Source organism: Macrobrachium rosenbergii, chromosome 6 (genome assembly GCF_040412425.1).
Source record: "Macrobrachium rosenbergii isolate ZJJX-2024 chromosome 6, ASM4041242v1, whole genome shotgun sequence".
NCBI lineage: Eukaryota > Metazoa > Arthropoda > Malacostraca > Decapoda > Palaemonidae > Macrobrachium > Macrobrachium rosenbergii.
Window position 1 is genome coordinate 29293459 of NC_089746.1, and position 20329 is coordinate 29313787.

Sequence of the window (20329 nt, forward strand, 5' to 3'; positions counted from 1 at the left end):
GCATTGAAGAGTTATTAAAGTATGAAACCACAGAATTGTTCTTGAATTTGAATATTTTCATCATTATAAACATTTGTATGTCAGATTTTTTTCCTTTATGAAGTTAGTTGTGAAATATGAGTTCTCTTCTCTTTTGTGTCGTGTTCTTTCTGTGTGAACTCTTTGTCAGGTTTAGGTCTTTACATGTCCCCTTTTTCCTATGATTTCCTGGGCCATCCTATTGCTGTCTGGCCTGCTGCTTTCACATCTTTCATGACCAGCTGTTCTTTATCTCTTTTCATTATGTATCCAAACCATCTCAGTTTTGTTTTCCAGCCTCTTGATGTCACATCTCTCCATCCAACTTTCCACTGTCCTTCAGCCATGAATCTTAACACTGTCAACATATCTTTTCAAATTCTTCTCCATTGTCCTTGCCAGTGCTTATGTATCTGGTGCCTGGAGTATTACAGTCCTTATGTACCCATTATAAGTCTTTGCTGTTTACTTTTGTATATACCAGTAGTCTATTTTTCCTCTTTATTTCATGTGTGCCGCAGCTGCTCTTATTCTAACTGCTCTCTCAACCCCTGCTTTAGAGTTCAGTGCATCTTTAACAAAACTGTTCTACTTCTTCCAAGACTTGCCCATCTATCACAGTAGGGTTCCTAACTGCCCTTTCTTCCTCATTTGTTTTCGTAATACATTTTTGACATTGAAAATATCTTTTTGTGGTCTTTAGCACCTTTTGACACTGTCTGTTACACGCTTGGTAAATATAGTATAGAGTTCACCCTTTCATATACACCTTTCCTGCAACAACCGTCATGAATGAATGTTTATGATTTTGTATCTTTCTTTGGCAGCATTTCTTTGCAAATAGGGATTATATCTATAAGAGACGCTTTATGTGGAATGAAGAAAAGCAGGAAGCTGTCATCCTGAATGAAGCAGTATCTCTCGATAATATTCCTGAAGAAAAGGGAGTTCATCGTGTGTCTGAGTATTGGTCTACTATGGTCATCAGAGCCAAAGAGGATGCAAGTAAGGTAAAAAAGATTTCTCAGTTACATGTACAGTATATTATAAAGTATTAAAGGAATATGGATATTGTTCTGATTCAATAAAAGATTCAGTAAGTGATCATAAAAAATGTCTGCATAGATATTACAAAGATTGCAGAAGAAAATTTGTGCTCAGAGAGAGAATACTAGAGACTAAGAGCACCAGCAGCTATTTTATAAACTATTTCTTCCAATGGGGGCATTTCCATAGAAGAAAGAATCAGTAAGGTGTAGTGAATGACCTTTACTTTACTGTACTTTAGTTAAATATCTACTGTTAAACAGTTGTTGAAAAGTTTGTCATTTGTATTCGTCTCCTAATGTTTTTCTTAGTGTAGAAGTTCACTTTTTTTTGTAAGAGTAGCTTTGATCATAGCATATTTTTCTTATCTTTCTCATGTGGTTGTATGTTCATAAGAGCTTATTTTCTGTAAGATCCAGAAGAATGAATATGTAATATTTTTTAAAATGGAGACATCATTTTCAGCCGGGATTGGAGTACACTTTGACCTATTTTGACAACCCTGGAACAAGTTTACCTCAGTGGTTGACCAACTTTATTGCTGTGACTGGTAAGTATTGTAGCATTTATTGAAGTATGAACTGTACAGTATATGTAAGTAGTCCATATGACATTTTTTAAGACAGCTACTTGCTATTTTTAATTTATTCTTACAATAACAATCAACATTTTATTAACAAATTTCCACACTGTATTTTCTTTTGAGGAAAAGGAAAGAAAAGAAAGATGTATGGAATTTAACTGCTTGCATAAAAGTGAATCCTGTAAATGAAGAATGAAAAGACATAAGTCAAGGGAAAGGAAATGTCATTGATTATGTACTTGCAGAGAGAAACATACCCAAGGCTCTGAAAGACTGGCACAGCCTAAAGTTTAAGATACTAATTGATTATATATGAAAGATAAGTAAGCATTGCTCTTGAAATGATCCAACAGCTGAGACATGATAGAGCAGATGTCCAAATTAATTAAGATGGACACCTATAATACTTATAAATAATAATGGGGGGAATGGTGAATAGCTGTGATATCATTCCAACCAAAGTGAAATGAGAAGTTTTCACTTTCTGTTGACATTTTAAAATATAGTTTTTATGTACAGTCCATTTGTATTGTGAGTGCTACCTTCTATCCTCTCTAATTATTTCCTTCATCTGCTTCGGCATGTCAAGATAGCAGTAACATTTTTTAGCATAGTGAGCAAGTAGGCTCCCTCCAGTGAAGGATATTTACACAAGGGGAAGGCTTTAGAAGTCAATTGCTTCTCAGTGATTGAATTCTCTGGCAATGTCATATTGACTAATATTCTGTAGCATGGACGAAATAGACATTTTTGTTTATGGTTTTAAAATTTTTTACCAGTTTTTGTTTTGTGTGAAATTTTGAAAATTAGTTTATGAACTGCTCTTTGCATTCAGTTATGAAAAGTAAAAGTTAATAATGTGTATTAAGTGATGGAAAGGTTTTAAAATACTGTATGTCTGAAAGTGGAAAAGATTCATTTGTTTTTATACAACCTTGTAGTTCAGTATTATAATTATCAAGCCTATCATTTTAATTATATAATGACCTTACAGGCAATTTTTATGCAGTCACCGTTCATGATTTCAGGATTTCCAAGCTTTCTTGAGAAAGTTCATGAAGCAGCTGTAAGTCTCCAAGCTATTCACGAAGAAGGAAAGGATGTTTACGTAAGTCTTCCAAAAGAGCTAAGATATGCACATATCCCAAAATTAGAAAAACCATCTTTGAAGGAACCAACTGATTTTAAAGTCATAGTAGGGGAAGATGTGAGACCAGTTATTATAGAAGATGCCCCTGAGGTCATGGCAACAAGTAAGGACAGTGAAGGTCTAATGCCATTATTAGAAGATAGTGAAAGGAAGCTGGTAGAAGGAATTAATATTGTAAATGAAGAAGCCAGCAAGGTATCTGATAACATAATTGAAATTCAGGATCACTTGCCAGCTGTTGCTGAGGTGCTAGAAAGAGAGGAAAGCAAAGAAGAAAGGGGAGAGATGGAAGATCTTAATAAGAATATTGAAGAAATGAAAGTTCTTGAAAAATTGGATGAGGAATGTGTTCCAAAAGATGAACCTGAAGTAACTGAAGAAATTTTCAAGTCTGAAGATAAAACTTCCTACGAGTTTGAAAATGAAGAGAGTACCACATTTGACTTGAGAGAAGGCAATAAAATTGTTAGTGAATCAAGGAGAATAACTCCAGATCTTGATACAAATGTGACTGGCTCTGATGCAGATAAATCTTTGCAAGTTCACCTTGGTGGCAAGGTGGTAGAAGTTGACATTTTAGAAGGCATTGAAGTGGTTGCTCCAGATTTAGATAAAAAAACAGCCTTGTCGAAGAATGTCGAGAAATTAGCCACAAAGGCATTTGAAGAACTGGAAAATAGGACAGTTTTAGTTGAACGAATTAAGAGTATTAGGAGAAAATTAAAACTTTTTAAGAAACATGCTATTGAAAAAAAGCAAATATCTCTGAAGAAGATGGAGGAGTTTGAAAACCGCAGTAGATATGAACCATTTGATGACCAAACTCAAAAGCATCTTGAAAGATTATTTGATGCCATGAGAGAAGTTCTTCAGGCAGATAAAGATATGCGTACTGGCAAAGGGCTAATGTCGAGTTCATCTGTGCACGTTGATGAAGGTAAAGTTCATAGCAGTTATGAATCAGATGCTAGGGATCCATGCAATCATACTTCTTTTGTTATACAAGTAGAACAGGCCTCTGACCATGAAGATGTGGGTATTCTATCAAATGAAAAAGAGTGCTCAGACTCCCCAGTTGAAAAAAATTCAAGTGAAAAAGATAAGGCTTCTAAAAAGGAATCCAAGTCATCAGATGACCCTCCTCCTCCACCTTCACAGCCATCTGTGTCAGGAGAGCTGGCAGATTCAGTCACAGAATCAGAAAGTGCCGAAGAGGTAGCCAGCAGCGAAATTGAAACTTATAATGGCATAGACACTGTTGATTATGACCAACAAAACCATTTCAGTTATTATGTAAGGAAATCTTGGCTATCCATCCCAAATCCCATGGGCTGGTGGGAACAAAAAAAGAAGGTAGGAATTGAAGTAATGCCAAGCATTAAAGAAGAAAATGAAGTAAATGACAGCGAAAACTATGTAAATAGTATTGTTAGTCAGGTATGGTACATTGTGGGATTAAGGTGGGTATTGAGCACAAACTCAGAACCATCTGCAGATGGGAAAGATTTGTCTGAGGAGAAAGCTGTGTCCAAACTTGATAGTAATGACAAAGAAGATAATTATAGCTGGTACTGGTATCCCGTTAGTGGTGCTTATCGTCTGTATTTGTGGGTTTTTAAGTCTTCTAAAGAAACTGCATAATTGCAATTTGGAAAAAGTAATGAGCACAAATTATCATGAAATAATTTTCAGTTCTAGGGGAACATTTGAACCAGATCATTTATTGCAGCTTATGTCTGGAGTATTTTTTTAACAGAAGGTTTTGTGGAATGTGTTTGTATCATGTGGTGGAATACTGTTTCATGGTATCATTGTTTTATGTTGAGCTTGGTCAGTCTTTAGTAAATGTATAGCCTGTGTTCTTAGATACTGAGATGTCTGAAGTATTCAACAAGTGTATTACTCTTATTTTTTGGTAATGGGCCTGAGGTATTAGATGCAGAAAATGTGGAAATATGTAGTCAGTTGGGATTTTGGAGTTTTGAGTGCTGTAGCATGCTTGTCATATATCTGCTGTATACTGTAATGTGCATGTATATTGCCGTTGAGTGAAAGGTTTTTATTTATGTAAAATTATACCAATGTTAGTACATGTATAATATTAAGTATAGACTTAAAATATACAAATAAAAAATTATTAGCCAGTATTGTAAGACGTAAGTTATATGGGAGCAAAGCAAAATTTTAAAAAATTATAAAGCAAGGAGAATTAAGAGGAATATGGTAATGTTGACAATTTGTTAGAAATTCTTCTACAACATAAGAGAAACAGTCAAGGTTTGATAAAGTTGCAATGATTGTAATAGGACCAAGACTTTAAACCTGGTAGTGGTTGAAGGCTTTCCCATATCTCACCTTCACCAACCTGCACACTCACAAAAATTATGCCATCCTGTGGTAAAAGTGCGAGAAATTGTGTATAGTAAAAGCAAGAACAGTGATAGATAAAAACAAGGGGTTCATACAACCTCCCTTCCATTGTTGTGTGCTTCTATGGCCCAAGGGACTGCTAACCAAAGATCCATGTCCTGGTTTAACATTTCTTAATGGGGTTTTGTAGTTGCTATGTCGAGCATCAGGAATGTTTTTAGTGCAGATGAAGAGTGTTTTCTTTGAACTAAAGCAACTGGTTACTTTGTTTTCTTTGAACTAGAGCAACTGGTTATTTGTCAAATATATATCACTTCAGGAGAATTCTGATGTTTAGGTGATTTCAGATATGCTTTTTGTAGCTTGAATGCCAAATTTGGAGATTTCCCTTCAGACATTTACTTTAACACATTCTTCAATCTGGTTAGTGGATATTTCATAGTACCAAACTGTAGCTTGAATGATTTTCCTACTTAACTATTCCATGAGTCAGCAGAATTTTGAGTTCCTTAGAATAACAGCTTGAAGACTTCTACTGACTGTGCTTAAGTCTTGGTGTACATTTCTGCAGTCTGGTTGATACTATTTTCTTCTTGTCAGAGTAGTCATCCAGAGCTTACAGGCAATTAAGTATTTTTTCATAGATCATAGCCAAACTACATACTGTACTTTCATTTTGTTTGCAAAGGACACATAACAAGGCACCTTCTATTACTGGTGCATAGATGTTTTCTAATTTTTCTGTTCAATTTTAGGTGGCCAGTAGGAAGTTTGCATGATACTAACTAATTGATTTCCTCATGTTGTTAGCTATACCTGCAGTTAATATTCCTGGTACCAATTCTAACTGTATTGAGATGTTATGTTTTGTATACTTGAAGTTTATAATGTTAATTCAGACTTTATTGAGCTGTCACTGCATCAGGTTTTTTGTCTTTATATTTTACCAGTTTTCATTTTGTGGCTTTGGTTCAGTGTTTGGAGGCTCAGAATCAACCGTCTTCATTTAGTTTGGTCTTGGGTATCAGTGGTGTGACCTCATCTTCTGGGTGCTCATTAAGGACTAAAATGAAAGTAGATGCATTTGCAGTGATGGATCCAGTATCCAGACATTGAGTGTGGCTTCAGTGAATTTGCTTACTGTTTTGTCTTATATCATTTTTATATTGAGCCATTTTGCCTTTTGCAGTTTTCTTGCAGTTCTGTTTCTGTGACTGTAGATATTGTTCTGTCTGTATTTGTGTGTGACTTTAAAAAGTATTAGGTTCTGTGTATATTTGTGTAACTTTAAAAAGTATGATAAACAGCTGAAAATTAAAGAAATGTCGGCATCATTTGAATGCTTTCTCAATACCAGCTCCACAACCTTGTTTGTTACCAGGGAAATGAAAGTTTTTAATCTCCTTTAAGGCCTACCTTTTGACCCCTCCTGCTCCTTGTTTATTCCTCCCATATAGGTGGATATAAAAAGTCCCTTGACTTCATTTATATTTTACCATTCTAAGCAGCTAGTCTATTACTGTCAGTTTTATTTTTCATATATTCATGTACATAGCATACAGCAGCTCCTTGTGGCCACCCTTTATTGTGCTCCATTGTAGCTTTCTTAATTTTTGTGATAAATAGCAAAGGACCTATTGTTGAATTTTGATGGCCAGCAAAATTGAGTTTCTTTATATTTACATGCCAGTCTTCACTGTAGATCCTGTATTATTCTACAGCAGCTAGCTCTGTGAGACTTCAATACCCCCTGACTTCATAGTGCCTTTTTGATTACTACTTCTATTACTAAGTAGTCAGATTTCTTCTAAAGATCCACAAGTGTATGGTATGACTTTCCTTGTGTATGGTACCACTTTCATTGTGTCATCCTACGCTCGGCCTCCCTATTTTATATTCCCAGCCTGTAGCTATATTAAAACTATTTCACAACCTTTCTTCCAGTACCTTAACGTAAACATTGATGTGCTATAGCAGTCTTAGTTGTCTATACCTTTCATATTGAAGAGCATTCTTTCTTTTGTTGATTACCGTTATAATTCTAATTTCTTACTTTCTTGGTCCCACATCCTTGTGTTTTTGGTATGCTCTTCAGTAACAGGTCCTGATATAAGAGGTCTGTTACTAATATTTGTGAGAGATGGAATTTGCATTCAGATCTTTTGTTCAAATCTTGTATGTGTCTTTACCCTTTTAATCATGGCAGTACTGGGGCCAGTGAGAAGATTTTTTGACAATGTCATGTTATATATCCAAGGTATAAATATCTCATTTAAAAAGTGTACCACCATGGGCATGAGCTGAAATAAAATCTATTATTATTATTATTATTATTATTATTATTATTATTATTATTATTATTATTATTATTATTATTATTATTATTATTATCATTATCGTATAGCAAAAATACCTAACTTGTGTGTACATATTTTATGAGATACTCAAATAAGCACTATTCCTTGTGAACCAGATGTTCAAACTGACTAACTTGGCAGTTAATGAATCATTGTAGCAGTGAAGTGATAATGTCTGCAATATAAATAATAGTTTTTATTTTGTAGATATTTTATATAAAATACTGTTTTTCATGAAATTTATGTAAAACTTTCAAAAACTTTGATCAGGTTTAATTTGATTGAAAGGGAACTACATTGTTTTTATTATATAGATAGCATTATTGGCTTTCATACATTTTTATAAATTTTCCATAGTAATGAAAATACTGTATATTTTTTAGAAGTCTGACTACTGTGTTAAGTTCTTTTAAGTGGAATATACTGTATTTTGTAATCAGTTTTTTAAGATAACAGGTATTTTTTTCATGCTATGTTATTATCACATGTACAGATAGAGTGACTTTACAATTAAACCTTTTTTTATATATTTAAACAGTTTTAAAGTGAAGAACTTATCTGCTTGACACATTAATATGTTAAATAGTAAGATGTTACAGTTTTTAACTGCAATATGATAACTGACATCCTTTTATCAAATAAATGAGATTTATGTCTCCTGACTTCTGTAGGGAAGTTTCCCAAGGTTTTATACTTCATTGTACAGCACCGGCAGTCCCCGGTTTACAATGAGGGTTCCAGTCTGATGCCATGTCGTAAGCTGAAAATCGTCATAACCCGAAATATCATCAAAAATCATACGAAAACCTTACTTTTTATCCTTTGGGTGTCTTGAAAATAACGTAACCTGCATTTTTGTTGAGTTTTTCATCAAAAAACCTCCAAATTTTGACCATTCTGCCGTTTTGGAGCCATATTTCTTCCATCGGATCAGTGTCATAAACCCTTAACATGCATTGTAACCCAGGAAATAATTTTGAAGGAATATATTCGAAGAGTGCCATAAACTCGGAATGTCGTAAGGCGAGCCCATCGTAATCCAGCGACTGCCTGTATATACAAGATATATATGCTCATGTTGGCTTAAAGAACATGTCTGTAAAACCATAAGAGCTACATGTAACAGTGTAAGATCGAACACTCATCCATATAAATGAACATGTGAAATCACCAAAACCCATTATACTGTAATGAATAAATGTAAATATTTTGATGAAGAAAGTAATCAAACCCAACTTAGGACAAGAGAATAATTCTTTTAATAAGGAGTGTCATGTTGAGATATTACCCATCATAAAATTGGACACAGCGTTAAGCTTATGGATGCCTGATATTCTCCCCAATTTAAACCAGTCCCGATATGTAGTAAATACAATGGCAAATCCCTCAGTTTTTGTAAATTTCAAACAGCAAAGTTGAAGCATAAAATAGTTCGAAGAAATTTCAGTTTAATCCAGGTGATAGACTTCAAGACTGCAGTTTGCCACATTTAATACAGCGCGATTCTGTATTATCTCCCTAGAATTCAAATATGAATCCTTAGGGTCTGCATATAGGGTATTAATTAGAAAGATCTCTTGCAAATAGTTGTCATATAGATCTTATTAAATCAGTAGTTGAAGTAGTTCGCAAATGTGGCACATCCCAAGTTTCTGTTTTTTAGTCCTTTTATGAAATAAGATTAGAAAGGACATATATATCTTTCAATTTAATCTATACAGAATACTTTTTTCCATTAACACCTTTTGAACTACATGAATTTTAATAAAAATATAAAAATATGTTTTCATACAAGTAGGAGGATTTGTTGTAGAATATTTGTACCTTATCCTCTGTATTTTTGTTTTACTTTGGGTCAGTACCCTTGTAAAGGAAAAGTGAAAACTTATAAGACTATTGCATCCATTGTTTGTCTTTCATTCTCTTTTTTTTTTATAAAAATAACACATTTTCATGTTACAGAATTTTTTTTGCTACTTGTTTTACTTTTGGGCCAGATATAAGTGAAGTTTCAAGCTCAGTTAGTCTTCATGTTTGGACACTGATATGTATAGCTGAATAGTAACTCTTGAAAGCAATAATGGATAACCAGTAATACCTGTAGTCTTTCCTCATTTAGAATATTATTTTTTTGACAAAGCACCCTCCTTTAGATATTTCTTCTTAAAAAACCATGCATACTTAAGTAATTGATTTTTAATGTCATTTGTAGATAATGCTTTTTATTGCGCATTAGTTGAAGGAACAGTATTCAGAGAAAAATAATTTTTGCACATTGCACAACCTTATTGGGATGGCTTATGGTGCCACAATTCAATAGTTTATGTTTGAGTCACATGTTTACTGCTCTCTGTTTACTAACTTGTTACATTGTGTACCATGATTGTTACGGATTGTGCTAAATTGTGTATTTTCTAAGATCCAAAGCAAAAGAAGGCGTACTCAAATGGTGTTTCTTTACGTTAGAAGGTTGTTTTCAATCTTCAAGTACTGTAATCAGCACTGGGTAGGCTTCTAACTTGAATTTAAGATCTTTTTAATAAAAAGAAAATCAGTGTAGTGTGTAACACACACACACACACACTACACTGGTACAATGTATATAGAAAAGTGAAAAGGGAAACTTGCAAGTGAAGAGCAGAATAACATAAATATCAAAGTTTTGGAATGTCTCTGCAAACAAGAGATTAGGTAAACCATTGCCAAATACAGTTTGTAAGTAAGTACTTTTAGTGTAAATGGCCAAAGGAAAACCAAAGAAGAATTTAATTGACAAAGTTTAAGGACAAGAGAGAAGAAAAATAATATAACACTAGAGTGAATGTATTTAGTACAAAATTGTACTAAAACACTGGGAATGTAAATGATAAACAAAGGATTAAGCCTGCATGTACATATAGGATTTATAAACTATTTGAATAATTGTTAGTTATATAATTAAGAAATTGGTTGAAAATTCAAATGTAATGGAACTTTGACCCAAAGTAAGTTTGTATACATTATAACCATATTCTTTATAAGGTTGCTTTTTATGAAAAAAAAACTACAGTTTCTTTCAAATTAAATTATGTAGTTCTTACAAGACGTTAAACTGCTTGAGTTTTTGTTAGGTGTTTATTAAACATAAAAAAAATGTGAGACTAGCCATGTATGGTGTACCATTGGCATTACCTAATGTGTTCTGTAATGTCTCACTGGTACCCAAGTTGCATTGCTTTCTTCATTCTAGATTAAAAATTCCAAGTGTGGATCAGATTGTCTGATTTCAGTGTTAGGTTTAAAACTAGACAAGTCAAAGTACAGTGTTTGGCTCTTACTGAAGTGCTATTTACAACTTGGCCAACTGAAAGTTTTCACAGAGTTGTAGGTTTGTATATTTTTTTTATTTTAACCATTTGTAAGGATAACTGTATTATTTATTTAACATAAATATGAAAGGTTAGGTGCACAAATGAGATTTCCTTTTATATGTGAGTTAAATGTAAACTGTGGAGGAGAAAGTTCCACTTGAGTATATGTTACACTATTTTCCACCGGTATTGTGGTACTGACCGTAAGATGATTTTTACTATGCATTTAACCCAAGTATTATGTAATATTATGTTGCTTTTGTTACATGCCTGGCTGTTCCATGTTGCTCTCTTTTTTTTAAGTATGTAATGGTACACATTGTTTTTTTATGCTAAGAATACCAGAATTTATCAGAAAACTATTTTACAAGGTGGTTCATTTGATGGCTGTGACAGTTATGAAAAGTATATTCTTCCCCACATGATAGAAACTGCTCAAATTTCCCTTTCCGTACAGATCTGCCAAGCCCTGGTGTTTGCGAATTGTATAGTAATTTGTAAATATTTTTTACGACAATAAATATGGCATTTGATTTTTTTCTTTATTGTAGACCTTTTCATTGTTTCTCAAATAAACCAGAATTGTAGTTTCTTTTTATAGTGTCATTTACAGCTATGATTACAGGAACCAAATTTTCTATTTCCGTTTACCAAGCAAGCAAACACTCATGTTTTATAAGGAGAAAAGACTAATGCTATCTTTTTTAAAGATATCAGATGAAAAAATAATTAAGACAATGAATTAAAAATGAACAGCAATCTGATACCTATCAGCCAAACTGAAAAATTCCCATTAAAAATACACATTTGAACCGTAAAGCAAAAATGCATTCAAATTTAACTTAAATTTGAATCAAATATAACCCCCGATGTTGCTATACAAAGCAACTAACTTATTTGTTTTAGACTATGGAACCAAACAAGCTTGATAAGGCTTAGACCTAAGACGCAATGAAGTACTGAAAATCATCACTGGAATGCACAGGTCCTTCACAAATCTACACAAGGCGAAAGTAGTAAACCTGTCTTCATCGTGCAATAAAGGTTCAGGGAAATGATTCCCCTCTCTCCAATACGAGCTTTTTATTAAGAAATTTCTATAAATTCATCCATCACGAATCCCAGTTACGTATAACAGAATTGTTCAACCAATAGATGTTAAAACTTTCTTTATCCCTAGTATTTCCTCATCCTTTAAATATATGTAATTATGTATACAGTACTGTATGTACACGACCTATTTGTTCAAAAACTGTATATTACTGGCACGTGCCAGTATTTTAGGCGCCTAAAATACTGGCATGTGCCAGAATACATGCCACAATTATAGGTGCCCAAAATTCTGGCACATTCTGGCATGTGCCAGTAATTTAGGCACCCAAAATTATGGCACGTGCCAGTATTTTAGGCCCATAAAATACTGGCAGATGCCAGAATATGTGTCAGTATTCTAGGAGGCTAAAATACTGGCATGTGCCAGAAATTTGGGCGCCTAAAATACTGGCATGTGCTAGAATTTTGGGCGCCTAAAATACTGGCACGTGTCAGAGTACTTGTCAGTATTTTAGGCGCCCAGAATTGTGGCAGTGCCAGTATTTTAGACGCCTAAAATACTGGCACATCAGAGTACTTGCCAGTATTTTAGGCACCCAAAATGTGGCACCTGCCAGTATTTTAGGCGCCTAAAATACTGGCAGGTGCGAGAATACGCGCCAGTATTTTAGATGCCTAAAATACTGGCGTGCCAGGATACGTGTGTCAAATATGTTAAGCTAACTGAAATTACCCATGAACGAAACCAGTGCCAAGTTAATTCTGATGCAGTCTTGTTAAGTGGTTCTAGAGTAGATAGGTGACAAAAGGGAATGATATGCCACTTTTGTTGTTTGTCTCCTCATATATCATATAATGAAAAAGTGGCCGACGATGGAAGAGAGGTTAACGATAGCAACTTGAGAGACTTAGAATATGCTTATGATGGTGTTTTAATCAGTAAAAACCACAAGCTTTACAAACCTCTATGATGAAATGCATCAGGTATCTAGAGAGATAGTATTCAAGATAAATGTAAGAAAAACAGAAGCAATGAGGACGGACTATGCACAAAGGTCTTTAATAACCTTAGTAGGAGGCAGGATTAATAAGGTTACATTTTCAAATAATCAGGAACAACGAAATCGGGTACAGGTTCTCTTAAGACTAAACAAAAGCTTATTTAACAATGGCTAGGCTTATTAAGGTTAGGAAATCAAATGGATAGAAATTGCATACAAGACCAAGACTGTGTGTTAGTCATATAGTCATCCCAATTTGTGGAAATTTGTCTTATGAGAATGATTACAGTTGATAATGAAAATCGGAAAATAAACTTCATAACCTTTGGAAATCCGTTGATATTCTAATACCAATAATGACAGCATCAACAGATCTTGATTTGTGAACCAGTCCAAAGGCCCACACCAGGCTTTTTTATTTATTTATTTTTTTTTTTACTATTCACGCCTTACCACCAAGTAGAGTAATTAAGTAGGAATGGGACGATGACCATTGTCTTGTTTTTTCTAAACCACCAACTGTTCATGGAAAAAGTAAATGGACGCTTATGAAAGCCTAAGTTATTGCTCATTATGTAAAACGTGTAATTAGTTGAGTCTTCAACCATATTTCACAGGGACCTCTAGCACCATGTGAAAATTCCAGTCGTAGTGAACATCAAGTATGATTTTGTTAAAAAGCTCGAGAAGTTTGGCCAAAAGCTGTTGCAGTCACATAAATCGTGAGAAAATTCGCAAAATTTGGCTGGCAGTCAAACGATTGAAAATGACATAATAGTTTAAAGTACATATTGCATGACGAATTTCAACGCAGATGATTTTTACAAACCGATTTATTGTAGAGTAGCCTACAATGGGCAAATCCTTAAATAGAGATTACCGAATAGCTAAATAATCTATAAAGCAATCCTGTTTAGAGATTGTTCTTAAGCCACTTGTTAAGCTGGGAAAATTTTCAAACTAAACTATTTCCCTTTGAAATAAATTGTACGAGAGAGAGAGAGAGAGAGAGAGAGAGAGAGAGAGAGAGAGAGAGAGAGAGAGAGAGAGAGAGAGAGAGAGTCCTGTGCGATAACTTGGGCATGAGTACCTGGCATCAAATTTGACGTCACAGAAACATTGTCTGGGGATGGGGGATACTCTCCTCCAGTGGAAAAATGGCCGCCATGGCCCCAAGTCGTGGAATAGGCGTGTGCCATCGTTTCATCCTTGTTGCGTGTATGTGCTTTTTAATTGCGATTAGAGAAGGTTAGTAATGCCTGAGATGTCATTTTTTTCCCGATTAGACAAAGCACTGCTCAGCAAAACAAACGATACGTGGTGAAATATCTATGTAAATTGTTTGTTTACATTCGGAGGGTCGTGTTGGGCCAACCTAACCTTGCTCCTCACTAAATATCCTAGATGGCTCGATTTACTTAACGAAGTGTATCTTATCTACGTCATTTATGATGTTCTGGCCCAATTTTGTATCTGTGTTAAAATCTTGACATCCAGTCTGGTCAAAGTGATTTCAAGACCATCTGCCAGGGTTTGTTTACCGTAGATGGGCCAACATCCTTCCCCAATCAAAGAATGGTATCGGAGTCAAGGTTATATTATTGTAGGCCTGTCCCATCAATTTTCCCTGTGTCAACCCATTTTTGTAAATCACAAATAAATAGTGTGGGGTCAAAAGCTTAGGAGGGAGGATGATTCTGGTAGTAAACCTGTTTATATAATTGTATAGCTCGGACAGGCAAGGCCATGTCCTGGATTCTGCCAAAGCTAATCTTTTAAGATAAAGAGAAGGCCTAGGGAGACCGGTTATGCGCTGGTAATTTCGCCTCCTTTAATAGCGTAAATGGTAATTCTAAGTGTTGGCTCCGAGCCTGGTTTTACCTTGGAAACTGGTTTTTTCTACACTTAGGGGTTCTGATACTGGAGGTGCATTTTTTTGCTGTCGGCCAAATGGAATGTCCCTCTGCCGTGTTTAGTACTAGCCCCGGGGGCCCGGGTACCCATACGTTAACAAGTTGGTAAAATTTTATAAGTTGCCAATATAAAATAATACCCTGTAACCTAGGGGTGTTTACTGGTTACAGTTTTGCCATATTAGTTATGAAGGCGGGTGGGGGACAGGTATTGTATTACCTTATAAGTCATAATTTGATGAAGAGGTCATTTAAAAAATGTAGGTTACAATTTCATATGTATTGGCGACTTATAAAATAATACCAACAAGTTATTACACTTGCCGGACGGGATATGAACCGTTCCAAATATAATACCAACAAGTTATTGCACTTGCCGGACGGGATATGAACCGTTCCAAATATAATACCAACAAGTTATTGCACTTGCCGGACGGGATATGAACCGTTCCAAACAGACGTACCCGTGCTCTGTCTTGTGAAGATTGTGTGTGGAAACCCCTTGTTGGATGGACTTCAGGGGTTAGCCTAATTACATTCGTGCGACAAAAATTGAAGGTAAATCCATAATTAGCAACCAAAAAACTGTATAAAAAGTCAAGTTAGAATGAAATCGCCGCCGCAGAGCTACTGCGTAGATCGACCACGTAAACTTCCCCAGAAACTAGCCGGTGATTGATAAGTGTTACTGGGAGCCGTGTTGCCAAATCCCCTGGTCAGGGCACGGCGCTGTAAGTTAGGTCAAGAAGGTTATGTCAGAACAAGGCATTCTGGGAAAGGTTAGGCTAGATTTGCCTTCTTTTCACAGTCTGATTTCACACACCTAGGCTACCTGTTTCCCTACTCTCTATCTGCTCCATTCATAGGCCTACACTGACTTTGCAGTGTATAGCCTTGGTTAGATTATCCATGGTGGGTGTATTGGCCAAGATTAATCAAAGGCCAAGGGTGGTAAGCCAAGGTATGGTGAAAATGGTTTCTAATTATGCCTATGAAACAGTTTTTCTTTATTCTTGTTTAGGTGTATATGTTGATTTTTTTTTTTATTGCTCATTGTGGTTAGAGTTAAAAAAAATGTACTTTTGATTGCCACTTGTACCTTAATTACATTATGCTGTTACAAGATCTTGTGAGTGTTCAGGAAGCATGTTTCCTTTGGTCAGTATTACTGTAATTACAGTATAAAGATGCAAATTGAGTATTCAATTTGGGTGTAATCACCAATCGTATTTATAAAAATATAAAAGTAAATAAGCAAATTATTTATGGCTGTGTCTGCATAGGTGACATTCAGGGGTTATGTTTTCTGAAATTCAGTCAGTACTCATATTTTATTTAATTCTTTAATAACAATTTAATTATTCATTAGATTGATGGTTTGATGGGAATTTAACTTTACATGTCAAGTTATTTGAGCACAGTTGTAGTGTAGACAAAATCAGGTCTTGCTAATTAATAATATATAGGTACTTTGTAATATTTCATTCTTCAGTATTTTAGAAATTTAAATTTGAAGATAGTAAACATACAGGTAGCTATGCAAAATGTATAGCACTTGTTTATGCTTCATAACACTACATCAGGAGATTATTTATTTGGGAAGAATCTTACTTACTGTTAGAGATAGCTTATAACACTACATCAGGAGATCATTTATTTGTAGCACTACATCAGGAGATCATTTATTTGGGAAGAACCTTACTGTTAAAGATAGCTTAGGCTATATATCCTTGCTGATAGGTGAGGAGAGATAAACTGTCTTTAAGGGTAAGTAAGTATCCAAATAAATTTTATGAAGAAACGTTATATTCTTTATGATGTTTTGAATGGCTCTTTCATATTTCTAATGAACAAAGTGACAGACGAGAAACGTTATTAAAGTGATTTTTTTTAACTGTAATCTGAAATAACTAAAATGTAGTTTTTCGAGTAGCAGCTTAGAGTTGCAGTGTTTGTTCATAAGTATCTCAGTTTCACGTAGTTTTTTTAATCATAGAGCAGTTCATTAATTTTAATGTGTAATAGTTTTCAATGCAAACTTGAATAAATCTTCTAATTTCTTGATTTTCAATTATTTCTTAGTACTGTACTGTATTTTAGTGCCATATGCTTTGATGCAGTGTCGTTCATAGCTCATTTCATATTCTAACCATGTTTTAATTGGTAGTAGTGGAATTTTTATTTGAAATGGCATGTGCCTGTCAAACTTCAACTACTCATGAAGTTGGGTACTGTACATTACCAAATAGGCCTGTAACTGCTATTAATAGTAGTCTGGTGGCCCATTATATACCTGATAAAGCAATCATATCTGGGCTACATGACTGTGTACAAGCAAATACTCATTGGGAACAAAGCAAGATTAGTTCAAAATGGTCATGATAATACATGAATATTTTCAGTCGCCATTTAATAGCTATGTAGTAGCTAATGGAATTTCTCTGTAACATGGTATGTATTCGATTTGGTTTGCCTTGTTGGCATACCTTGTGGGCAATGCTAAACACTTTCAGCAGCCTAACTTTAGTCTTGCTTCTTAGCAATGCATCCTGCAATGCCTTCCTAAAGGATATTTCAGACCACCTTTATCAAGTTTTGAAATATACCTGACTAAATTTTTTTTGCCAGTGGTATGGTTATCAAGAAGTGCAACTGTAGACCATGTAAACTACTGTAGGATAATTAATGGAAACTGGAAAGGATTTAGTTTGTCTAATAAAGATAGAATGGTAGTTTAGTAGTTATAGATTGATACAGAACTGGATAATTCTTACATTTGTTTCATTCCAATTTCATGAACCATATATTTTTTAGACAATTTTTTTAAAGTTTGGATAACACTACTTGTTTTTATGCTTTGCCTATCTCCTGTATCCAACAGCTAAAAGGGTGTTTTGGTTACTCAGTGGGATGCTTCGGTTGTGGGTTGTGGTAAAGAACTAAGTTAGTAAATTACACCAACACAATTGCTTAAAATGTAAAAATTACAGGATAGCAGTCTAGAGCCCAATATGGCTCTTGGTAGCAATTGGGGACCCCCCCCCAAAAAAAAAAAAGTGGCAAAGGTGATTACCTAGATATATCGTATCCTAACCCAAGGTGTTGGGCCTTACTTGGCTTGGGTGAGGGAGGACTTCTCCCATTTGTACCCTTTTCCCAACCAAACCAGACTGAATGCTGTAAATTAAAGAGTAGGATACAGGGATATATCCTGCATAACCATCCTTCGCATTGGATGTGGGTTCTTAACCGGAAGGAAGGTCTTCACTTTCATCCTAAGTTTGGGTAGTAGATGGCTGTAGTTCACTAGTAAAAGGAGGATGTGCCATGATTGCAGTATTTTGGTGTGGCTATATTTTGTTGCTTTCCTGGAGAAATTGATTACCCATTAAGTCGTGTGCCATTCACAAAAATACTCCCTTAACTGCAGTAAGAGAAAACCTTTATGTACAAATATCAGAGCCTGCTGATTCGCTTGGCCTGAAAATTGAGGCCTTCTGGCAGCCAGGCATTGTAAACCGAAGGGATTGATCTCCCATTGTTCAAAAATCTTATTACCTTTGTATTTTGGTTATTATACTGCTAATAATTTCAGTAACTATTGCAAATGAATATAGTGGATGATGAATAAGAGGAGAAACTAAACCTCTGGGTTCTTAATCAAGAGAACTTATTTTTAACTGGGTGAAAAAGAAGACACCGAAAAATAGATATGCGTAAAGTAAAGATGACAAAATAATAAGTAAAATTTTAAGGCAGAGAACTGTAATGTCGGTTTTTCCAGTGTATGCACAAATTCGTAAATAAAAAAAAAAAGTTGGTCAGAACTTTTATAGACACACCCCGAGTAAATATTTAGTTTTGGTGAGACAGGTTTATTTTTTATTTAATAACTTAGCTTAGAACATGTAAAGAATGTGTAACTTAGGACTAGAGCGTTTTATCTTGTAGAGCTGTTGGAGGATACTGTAATGAATGGTTATTTCTATGAAAACTGGGAAGTCGCGTTGTAACAGACACAAAGCTCGATAGTAGAGTCGACTTTACTTGAAAGATGGAAAGATTTCATTTACCTTTTCGGAAGTAAATTTTCAAGGCTTTGTCAAGTTTCCGCACTTGGGGTTTAACCTCGCATCCTTCTGGGTCTGCTACATTTGCCCATTTTCCCTCGCTTGAAAAGTGGATGTCCCGTTCGTAAAAAATGCCATTGCTCTGTGTTTTGCATCAGCGTTAGACTATAGGTGACTTTTTTATGTTTTTAGTTCTTTAAAAACATACATCTACCCACACTGTTTGCTTTGTACTAAAATTGTTCCAAATTATGCAAGTTATGCATTTGGCTGCTATTTCCACGTATTAAATGACCAGCCGAAATAGTAAGCATGGTTTTCTCGAAGGGCCAGTGGGATCATTCTTTTGTTTTCCTGATGTGATAAAAGATGGTTTTTCCACCGACTCGTGCCGGATGCCGAAGAACTAGTGTAATCAATCCCCTTTAGTCGTAATTGTAGAGTCATAGGAAATGACGTATTATAGTAGTGTAGTTGTGGGCTTTTTGTCTTTATATACAGCGAGTTTTGCTTATATGTTAGTTCAGTGAAGGTTCCCATGCTTTTATATTATATAAAAACTGTCCAAAAGGCTATACCGTGTACGGCGTGTAAGATAAAAAAAAAAAAAACTGCAGTTCATAATAATGATAAATGTAGCAGCAAACCTGGAACCGTTTTATCTTGTAATTTTTAAGGATTATACAATAGGATAAAATTTGATATAGCAATAGATGATTAGTTTAAAGGAACGTCTGTCCCCTTCTTCGTTTCCCTCAGAGGAAACGAAAATTATGGTCGTAAAAGAATTGTTCAGTTATTTACTTCAAAAGCGACTTATGAAACCACTCCTGTATTAGTGAGGGCGTAAATTTCCCATATAGTCCTATGTGATGCATGTTTTGGATATTACTGTCGTAGAATGACGCGATCAGTATTCAGTAGCACTTAATTGTTGAAATTGTTTCGCTTGCTGTGAGCATCTTCAGTCCCTTGGCTACGAGATTGTTAGGGTCCACGTGAAAAGATTAAAATTATGAAAATGTATTACAACGTTAAATACCCGGTGACTTGAATGAATATTAAATAAGTTTTGCTGTTGTCCAGAAGCCTTGCTTTCACGTTCAAGCAAACAATAATGTATTTTCTTGAGATGTGATTCTTGAAGGTAATACTTAAAATACGCTTAAGCACCACCTCTTTTAACCGTTGTAATGGTCTGGATACGAAAAAGATATACTGTACATATTTGTAATATTCTAAAATGAATAGATGAATGAATAGGATTGCCAGATATATTTCTTGAGGCATCCAAGTTGGACGATGGCTCTCCTCGTCCTCGACCTAGGGAAGGCCACATTCTTATCGAATTTCACGAGGATATTACCGAAGGAATGTTTCGAGGACGACACGTAAGAACCCATTGAGTTGTTGGCAT

General features: G+C 34.9%; 2 protein-coding genes across 2 annotated transcripts in view; both read left to right on the forward strand.

Annotated features, from left to right (window-relative positions):
* The window catches only part of LOC136839401 (uncharacterized), a 46378-nt gene extending 39876 nt beyond the window's left edge, over positions 1-6502 (forward strand). The window contains exons 7-9 of the mRNA XM_067105395.1: positions 846-1028; positions 1531-1615; positions 2677-6502. Coding sequence (XP_066961496.1) covers positions 846-1028; positions 1531-1615; positions 2677-4439 — 2031 coding nt within the window. The 3' untranslated portion in view covers positions 4440-6502. The remainder of the gene's footprint in view (positions 1-845; positions 1029-1530; positions 1616-2676) is intronic.
* Positions 6503-14021: 7519 nt separating this feature from the next.
* Positions 14022-20329, forward strand: part of tkv (thickveins) — a 59312-nt gene continuing 53004 nt past the window's right edge. The window contains exon 1 of the mRNA XM_067105396.1: positions 14022-14177. Coding sequence (XP_066961497.1) covers positions 14087-14177 — 91 coding nt within the window. The 5' untranslated portion in view covers positions 14022-14086. The remainder of the gene's footprint in view (positions 14178-20329) is intronic.